Consider the following 9,102-nt stretch of genomic DNA (forward strand, 5'->3'; position numbering starts at 1 on the left):
CCGGCAGCCACCGCACCGTGCTCGGCAGCTCCCGCGAGCGTGCGTGCTCGGCCAGAGACGTGCACGGTCTCACGAGGTTCCTTCCGAGCGTGTCGGGAACGAACGGCCTGGACGACTGCGGAGTGCGCGTGTGAACGTTCCCGTCTCAGACCTGGCTGCTCCGCCCGCGACACGGCCTCGGAGGCCGGTGAAGGGACTCGGCCAGCCCTGTCAGGATTGCAAGAGGGACAGAGAAGGAGGGAGCAGGGACACCACACCCGGTTCCGAGCTTGCGGTCTGAAGACCCCTTAGAAGTGACGAATCGACACAGGCGACTACTAAAGCATTTCCTAGGTGTCTGACGCCCTCTGACTTCACCTCATGGCCACCCCGCAGGACGCGCCAAAGACCAGCCCCCAACCTGGCAGGCCAGCCACGTCCCGCAGCCCACGGTCACCGCTGTGCCGCGGCTGCTCACACTGCGAGAGGCTGGCCCCGTGACGGCACGCACATCGACACGCGTCACTTACGTGGCTTCGCGTTGGCCACCACGGCCAGGCTCTCGGGGGAATGCGCCGTGGGCCCCGTGCCGTGTTCCCCTGCAGCCTCATCACCGCCGTATTCCAGCACCTCCACGTGTCCGAGAGGGACACTCCACTTCAGCAGGTACCGCTGGCTGCCGGCCGACACCAGAGCGTTGCTGTCGTGTGTGGGGCTGGAACAGACCGCCAGGACACCGCCACTTAGTCACGGCAGGCGGAGAAGTCGTGGCCCTTTCCGTCCCTTAGACCGGCGGCCCTCGGCCTTTGTGGCACCGGGGACGGGTGCTCCTGTGAGCATCCGACGCCTGACGATCTGAGGGGGGCTGAGGCGGTGACGCCGGCGCTGGGGAGCGGCTGCACACACAGACGGAGCTTCGCCGGCTCCCCCTCGCTCCCCTCCTGCTGCGCGGCCCGGGGTTTGGGGTCCGCCTTCGATGTTCCGGGGAGAGACGCCGGAAGCCCGCACCGCAGCGCCCTGCCCTGCTCACGAGCAGCCCCAACTCGCTGCGTGACGCAGCTCCACTCAGACGACAGGACAAACACCTGTGCGCCCAGCACCTGCCTGAGACCCCGCTCCCGGAGCACCCACCCTCCCTCCTTCACGACACCCACACACAGTCAAACGCAGGAAGAAGGAGGGATGTGCAGGAGGCTGCACTGCAGCAGGAACCCTTGACCCCCTGGGAGCCGGGGCGCCCCGCTTCCCCACCCCCTCGTGGTGCAAACGCCCCGCTGTGGACAGTTTCAAGCTCCCAAAACTCCTGAAAACGCCGCTGCCCCTCAACGGCCACTGCGCGTGGCTCCTGGACAGCACCGCGGCTGCCACTCCGGTCACGCCACGGGCACTGCTGCGGCTCCGACCGATTCCCCCACGGTCCGTCCACCTTCACCGGACGACCTTTCACCGGCTCCGACTCCCTCCGCCAACTCAACGTCCCACGCGTGGGGCACAAACAGCTCTGACGTAACACGGTGTGAAGCAGGAGCTGATCGCGTGTCACCCACGTCCCTGCTTCACACCGCACGTGGGTAAACCCAGTTTCATCACGGAGGGGAAGCCTTCGCCAGAGACGCCCGTGCAGAGCAGCAGCTAGAGAAGTGTCCCAACGGGGACCAGAAGGGGACCTGGCCTGAAGCGGCTGCAGCACTGGCCTCGCGTTTAGGGAGAAAGCGCATCTACGGCCCTGGTTTCTCCTGGCGGGGACCTGGACACACGGCCCTCTCAGGACGAGCCTGTGAGAGCGCGCGGGGTTCCCCGGGCCCAGGACCCCCAAGTGAGCTCTGCACGCCCAGGGCGGCCGTCTCGATGAGACTCAGGGAAGCCGCTGGCTCATCAGAGCCACACACGGGGACACGGCCACTCGGCCAAGCGGGGGACGGCGCCCTCCTTACCGGGCGGTGGCGGTGGCACACATCAGCACGTCACTTAACATGAAGAGCCGGCGTTCCTTGGTTTTGACGACCTCCCCCCTGTCGTTGTAGACGGTTTCTATCATGTCGTCGGACCGGATGAGGTGTCGGTCTCCGCTGCTGAGGAGCTGAAGTCACAGCCACACGTGACGCGGTCCCCACGACCGCGTCCGCCAGGAAGGGGGCGGGAGAGACAGGCGTGCGAGGCGGGGGCACAGCGTCAGCCTCAGACATTTCCTCAGAGGGAGCCCCCACGCTCCCTGTCTGAGCAGCTCAGAAAGCGGCTTCACCCAGTTTCACAGTTTGTTATTCTAAAGGGTGAAAGGGATCTAAGTCCCGTCTGAACGCGCTGGCAGCTAAGAGGCAAATGAGGCTTCTCTTGCAGCCACCCGTCAGTGCCCCTAAGCGACTTCCCGGGACAAACGCTCCCTCCCCTCCAGACTCGCCCTGCAGCCGGCCAGCCGCTCTGCCTCTGGTACCTACACCGACCGGGAGCGGCTGCCTGTGCTTCGCAGCCACGTTTCCCACGGGCAGCACAGTTAGGCGGCCACCGCAGCCTCTCGCGAGCCGTGTTTCAGTCACGGAGCCTGCGGCACGGCACGCCCTCCGTGCTCTGGAGAGGCGCTTTGTCTCACGAGGAAAATGGCTCGGGCGTGAAGGACTCACACTTGTCCTGACAGGTCAGCCACCAGGAAACCCAGAACCAGGCAGAAACGCCCGGATGGCCTCTGCTGCCCACCGGTTCTAACACCGTCTGGCCACGCTCGCTTTCCCGCCCGCCCGCGTGCCTCCAAGCACCCCGCACCACAAGCGCCCAAACACGCGAGCGCCACAGGAAGCGTGACTAAACTACCGTCTCGTGCGATTTTCTGCTCATGAATCATCTGGAGAATCGGAAAGAAGCCTGTTGCTTACAATGCATTACAACGAAGGTCTTACACTTAAAATACTGAGTTTGTCGCCGTACAGCAGGAAATTAAGCCTTACTGACACAAAGGAAAGGTGAGATTGGCGACATCGAATGTTACGCTAACTGCTTAACGCGGCTCACGTCGATCAAGCTCTTCCTGCCGCGCGGGGAAGAACGTGGCGAAATCGTCCCAGCGGGAACAGGGTCTGGGAAACGTGCGGCTGAGACCCAGCTTCACCCTGAACCCTGCATCACCTTCCACGGTACGTGCGGCTCAGCCCCCGTGCACAGGTGCAGACGAGCGCGCACAGGTGCAGACGAGCGCGCACAGGTGCCCTTCACGCTGTCACTGTGCCTGGCGGGGGAGGCCGCACGAACCTCTGCGGCAGGAGCGGCTCTGCCCTTCCGGGCCGGGGCCACGGGGACCATGAGCCTGTAGCTCGCAGCGTCCGGCGCGGCTGACCCGCCCCAGGCTCTCCATCCGCTGCCCGCTAGGGACCTGGGCTGGGGGGCTACTCCGAAGGCGCAGAGGTTAGTGGTGAACGGCGGCCGACGGCCTGTTAGTGAGGGCGGAAGCGGCGTCGGCAGCGGAGGGGAACGCGCGGGGACCTTGTTCAGGTAGCGCTCGTTCATGGCCTTCGCCATCTGCTTGACCTCACAGCGCTGGTCGGCATCACGCTTCCGCTCCTGCAGCTTCTCCGCCAGCGTCTGCAGCTCCGCCAGCGCCATCTGCAGGGGCAGCCTGTCCGCGTGTCCCCGGGGCGTGTGCTTCAGCATGTCCTGTCGGAGAGAACAGGCAGGACGGCAGCCAGGGCTGGTGTGGGGAAGCTGGCAGCTGCCACCCACACGCTCCCGACCCCCAAAACCACGCCATCCACACGCTCCCGACCCGAAAACCACGCCACGCGCAAGCTCCCGACCCCCAAAACCACGCCACCCACAAGCTCCCGACCCGAAAACCACGCCACCCACACAAACTGGCCAGCGACGGGTGACAATGACATAGGCTACTGGAGAAGCGTAAAATAAGCCCTTGGAAAGGACGACGCACTACGTGAATCACGACCTGGCCGAAGATGTCAACAGCTACTTTTACGAAAACAAAATTAAGCGCTGCTGATGGGAAAACGGCGTCGTCCTTCAGAGGACACGACGAGCAGGACAGTCCCTGTGTCCCCGCCAGTCAGCACGCAGCAGGACAGTCCCCGTGTCCCCGCCAGTCAGCACGCAGCAGAGGCTGGTGCCCAGCAACGGCCCACACACGCACTCACGCTCCACCAAGACAGGTCACGGAGCAGGTCACACGCACAGGTCACATGGCACACGTCACATGCACAGCTCATACGCACAGGTCACGGTGCAGGTCACATGCACAGGTCACATGCACAGGTCACGGTACAGGTCACACGGCGCCCTCTGCTCCCTGCCCGTGCTGGCTCTCCCCCGGGCCCTGTCCCCTGAGCCCCGTCCCCCGGGCCCCGTCCCCCGGGCCCCGTCCCCCGGGCGAGGACGACCCAGCTGCCTCCCTGGTTTCCCGTCTCCTCCCTCCTCAGTGCCCGACCCCGTGACGTGGCCTCGTGGCCTCCCTGCCAGCTGTGCCTCCCCAGACGCTGACGCTGTCCGCGCACATTAAGCACAGACAGTACTTCTTAAGAAATAAAACGCGTCTTCGGGATATTTTCGTTTCGGAAAAATAAGGGCTTTTCTTATTAATACCCTAATACGAGGTAAACGGACGTACATTGGAAAACGTAAGTGAAAAAGTGGAAAATGACCTATAAGCCTAGCACAGAAATAACCCATCTTAATATCTGAACGCGTGCCCTTTTTCACATTTTTATGACGGCTTTTATTGAACCAGCACTATTTCAGACGATCCCTCGGGAAGACTTCTCAGAGCCTCTCAAATGCCAGCTCATTTCTACGGACGATTTCACTATAAATTTTCAATCGACTTTAACAAGCAGGTGAGCCAAGCACAGTCACGTGAGGTGACCAGAAAGCCAGCCGAGCGTCGCGCGGGGCCAGCACAGGCGGGGCCAGCACAGGCGGGGCCAGCGTGGACCCCCCTGAAAGGCCAGTGACAAACGACTGCCATTCACTAGGTGAGGCAGGCTGATCAACCGTGCCATCGTGGACCCTCCATCAGCCCCGAATGGGACCGGGCTGGGGAGCCGTGTGGGGGCGAGGAGCATGGGGCACGGGGGGTCCAGGCCCACCCCACGCTCAGCCCGCACCCGCCCCACGGCTGCAGGCTTCGTGAGAAACCCTCCTACGCCGGTGAGGTGCCTCTGGAGCTCAGGAACTGGGGAACCTGAGGGGGTTTGTGGGGGCCCCCAGCGTGCAGGCCAAGATGGACAGAAGCGTGGAAATCTGGGGACCCCCGCCTTGCCATCGCGTCTGAGGTACAGGCCAGCCAGCCTGCGGGGTCTGCACCACCCCGGGAGTCAGCGTCCAGCCGAACCCTACGTGGGGCTGGGCAGGCGGAGTCACAGTCACACGCGCCCAGCCAGCCTGCCCCGTCCGCCCCCCGCACCGCCTGGGAGGAGGTAAGGGGGTGACACCCTGCAGGCTGCACGGACCCGTCTCCAGACAGCGGGGGCTGCGGGCCGGGCCCCGGCGGGCGGGCGCACCTGGAGCAGCAGGATGAACTGTGGGAACCGCTGCAAGGGCTTCGCCATCAGGCCGTAGAGGGTGATGCCGTCCGGGCTGGACCCCTGGCTCTGCTGTGGGGACACAGTCTGCTGTCACCGTAACGCACACTGGAGGCTCACGCGTGCGAGACTGGGGTGGGGGGCAGGACGTGAAGGGACTGTCCGCTTGGCCTCTCCTGTCACGGGCACACCCCAGCCTGTGACGCAGGGCCCCGTGCTGACGAGACAGCACACGCCCACAGGCCCCAGGGGGCTGTGCAGGACGTCAGCACCCACGGGCCTCAGGGCCCCCGCCTGACGGCAGAGCCGCCCGGGGGTCCCCCACGGTGTGCTCACGGCTCCGACTCTGGGCCACACAAACCTCGACCCACATCCCCGATGCCGCTTCCGGTGTCCCCAACATCACACCGGGGGCAGAAGCAAAAGGCAGCTTCCTTAGGGGTCGGCTCCCGCCTTCCTCACCGTCCACCCAGCCGCCCACGTGTGCACGGAGAGGTGCCGGCCGTGGCGTGGGAACCCAGCGCGGAGGAACAGACCCCGCTCACCTTCAGAAAGGCCAGGAAGGCGGGCTTGGCGGCGCTGGCCTTCCGCAGCACGGCCACCGCAGCGCCCAGGTTGTTGACGTAGCTGCTGTAGGCGTCCAGCACCATGGACTTAGAGAACTGGGGACAGGGGGAGGCTCAGAACACGTGCCCCCCACGCAGGCCAGAACGCGAGGCCCGACACCCGGACAGGCGGCACCGGCCACGCTGCTCCCAGCCTTCGCGAGGCAGCGGTGTGGGCCTCGTCGGCGTGGTACCGAGCGCCCGCATGCCCTCCGACGGCAGCCCTGCGCACAGACGCCCGGCGTGGCCGTCACGGAGCAGGCACGCTCTCGCCCCCACCCCACCCACAACACAAGGTTCTTTCCATCTAAGCAAATGCTCCCTAAGTAGATGTTTCCAGACGAGGGACCCGGCCCGGAGCCGCTGCGTCTCCACCCGGCTTCCCAGCACCGCCCACAGCCCCCTCCTCTCGCGAGAACACAGGAGGCGGCCCACCCTGCCCCCTGCGGGCCGCTGGCCGGTGCCTCGCCGCTGGGCCGCCAGCGTCCCGGGGGGCGTCCGCCTGCGAGCGGAGCGCCGGCACTCACCGAAGCAACCAAGACGTCGCCGATCATCTCCACGGCGTCCCACTCGGCCACGCGGCTGGCCAGGGCGATCTGGAACAGGCGGTGACACTGCAGGACCCCCCGGAGCCGGCGAAACGCCACCTTCAGCTTCCGCTCGCTCAGGAGCTTGGGCTCCATCTCCGACAGCGGCCTCTCGTACTGCTGATGCACAGAGACAGACGGCACAGACCCCCTCAAGGCGAAGCACGCGGGACGCGCGCTCCCCCGGCGCCAACGCGCAGGCACGGCATCTGGATTCTTACGGGAATTCTACAGATTGGAGTGGTTTATGGTTCGCATATGTGAGTATATACACGTAACAAAAATACACGTGTACCAAAAGGCCAATACCACACACGTGTACTCATGACACGACACTTAGCTACCTCCAGAATCCCCGTGAGAGAATCTATGTAGTTCTTCTCACTGTCGACAATCGAAGCAAGAATGTATCTTCTTGCAACCTGTTGGAATTTGAAAATATAATGGTGAGAAGTTACTTCATACAAATTTTATTTCTATCTGAGCCTTATTGAAAAAGCAGTATTTTGGGTTTTGTTTTCAAAGCAGTGGGTAAATCGAACCTCCAAAGGCCCGTAAAATATTTTAAATGGTGTGTTAACTGGCATTATGGACACAAAACATGCTCCTCCCACCGCTACAATTATGTGTTTTTAATCCTCAGAATACAAATTGTAACTACAGCAGGACAAGTAAAATTACAGCACTAATAATAAATTTATTCACTTATATGACACTAATGAACTGAATTAACTAACTCTACTTCACGTGCCTGACGCTGAGTTACGTATTTCCTGTATTAACTAGCTATTAAAAGAACAGCTCCTCTTGATGCGAAGAATCCATCATTCCGAAGCTGCAGGAGCGCGAAGGGCCCGTGGGGGGCGGGGGAGCAGACGCTGGGCCTTCGAGGGGGAGGACGCGGGAGCAAGTCGCTCAGTGTCCTCTCAGAGCTGCCGAAAGTCCTCTGCGGCCCCAGGCACTGGCCCTCCAAACACCGATGCCAGGTCCTGGTGTCACGACCGACGTGCACACAAACTGCCGTCGCCTGCCTGTTACGGCCGAGGATGACGCTCAGCTTTTCATCAGCCCTCAACAGTGTCTGGCAAGTTATTTTTGCCAACGATGGAAAACAGCATCAAGTTACAGAAAGGTCGCTTCTGAGGCTCTCTGCCCCTCCCCACCTCACAGGGCCGCGTGCCCACGCACGCACCCCACCCTCCCCGAGTCCCCACAGCCCACTGCCACCTGGCGGCAGAAACGGCGTCCCCCACGAGGTGAAGGCCTTCGGCGCGCCGGGCCAGCCGGATTCACAAAGCACGATTGACAAAGGGGTCATTCTGTTCTTTACCAAAAATCCAATTCCATCCACAAAAGACTAAATTCAACCTTTCTGGAGACTTAAGGAAGTGATCTATTTTTCCTAAGCGCAGCTGTGTCTGGGATCAAAGCACGAGCACGCAGGACCATGGCCCGGACCCTCAGCTGCGGCCAGCCCCACGGCCTGCATCACCTCAGATGGGTCACAGGCACAGGCCCGGCACGGACCCTTCGATCCAGAATGGAAGTGTGACCCCAGGACCGGTCACACCCCAGACTGGCAGAGGGTCCCCCCGAGGCCAGCGTCTTCCCAACGTTCAGACCCACAGACCCCGCCTCAGGTCTGGAGGCTGAAGATTTGGGGTGTCACGCAGGAACCGCATCTGAGACGGCACCAGCGTGTCGGTCAGCAGACCTGGGGTCACTGTGTGACAGACACGAAGTGGGCCGAGGAAGCCCCCAGACCTGTGGCTCCTGCACGCCGGGTCCGCGTTCCAGGGTCGCTGGGCACGGGGACCCCCAGCAGGACGGCAATGAGGCCACGGCGTCACCATCCGACTGGGTAGCCGACACCAAGGTCACAGAGGGGACTTCGCCACCCAAACGAGCTTTTCTGCCAAAGCCTGTGGACGAGCCGGGAGTGGCCTTGTTCCGCAGCCAGAGGGCGGTTTCCTGTCCCCGGGGGTGACCAGACAGGGCCCTTGCCTGGCACCAAGACTACTTTTTAAGTGACAACCCGTGAAATCACATGGCTTCCTGCTGTTTTTCCACCAATTCGGTCTGAAAAGGAGGCTGACAGCCAGCGCTTTGGTCACGGTTGTGCTAGCTTGGCCCCTCAGGACCCCCTGGGGACACACGCGGTGGCCCGTGGGAAAACGCCATGCAAGTCGTGACAAGCTGGAAGCAAGCACCCGCAGTCCTAGACGTGGGTCGTGTTTTGTGGTTGTGACAGCCACAGCCATGTGTGTGCGGCGCTGACCGCGCTGCACGGGGCACCAGGCAAAGCCCCTCGCGCGTCGCGTAGCTCGGTCGTCACCGTCACGTCACAGGAAGATGGAGGCAGACGTGGACACCCCATGGCCCAGGCAAACGGGGCCGACAGGAAGTGAGCAGGCA

General features: G+C 62.9%; 1 protein-coding gene across 1 annotated transcript in view; it reads right to left on the minus strand.

Annotated features, from left to right (window-relative positions):
- The window catches only part of ARHGEF10 (Rho guanine nucleotide exchange factor 10), an 80,984-nt gene that overhangs the window by 30,494 nt on the left and 41,388 nt on the right, over positions 1 to 9,102 (minus strand). Inside the window, exons 12-18 of the mRNA XM_023522320.1 lie at positions 7,032 to 7,126; positions 6,628 to 6,807; positions 6,041 to 6,157; positions 5,475 to 5,567; positions 3,451 to 3,621; positions 1,914 to 2,059; positions 510 to 694 (exon numbers count right to left, since the gene is read on the minus strand). Coding sequence (XP_023378088.1) covers positions 510 to 694; positions 1,914 to 2,059; positions 3,451 to 3,621; positions 5,475 to 5,567; positions 6,041 to 6,157; positions 6,628 to 6,807; positions 7,032 to 7,126 — 987 coding nt within the window. The remainder of the gene's footprint in view (positions 1 to 509; positions 695 to 1,913; positions 2,060 to 3,450; positions 3,622 to 5,474; positions 5,568 to 6,040; positions 6,158 to 6,627; positions 6,808 to 7,031; positions 7,127 to 9,102) is intronic.

Source organism: Pteropus vampyrus, unplaced genomic scaffold (assembly GCF_000151845.1).
Source record: "Pteropus vampyrus isolate Shadow unplaced genomic scaffold, Pvam_2.0 Scaffold338, whole genome shotgun sequence".
Classification (NCBI taxonomy): Eukaryota; Metazoa; Chordata; class Mammalia; order Chiroptera; family Pteropodidae; genus Pteropus; species Pteropus vampyrus.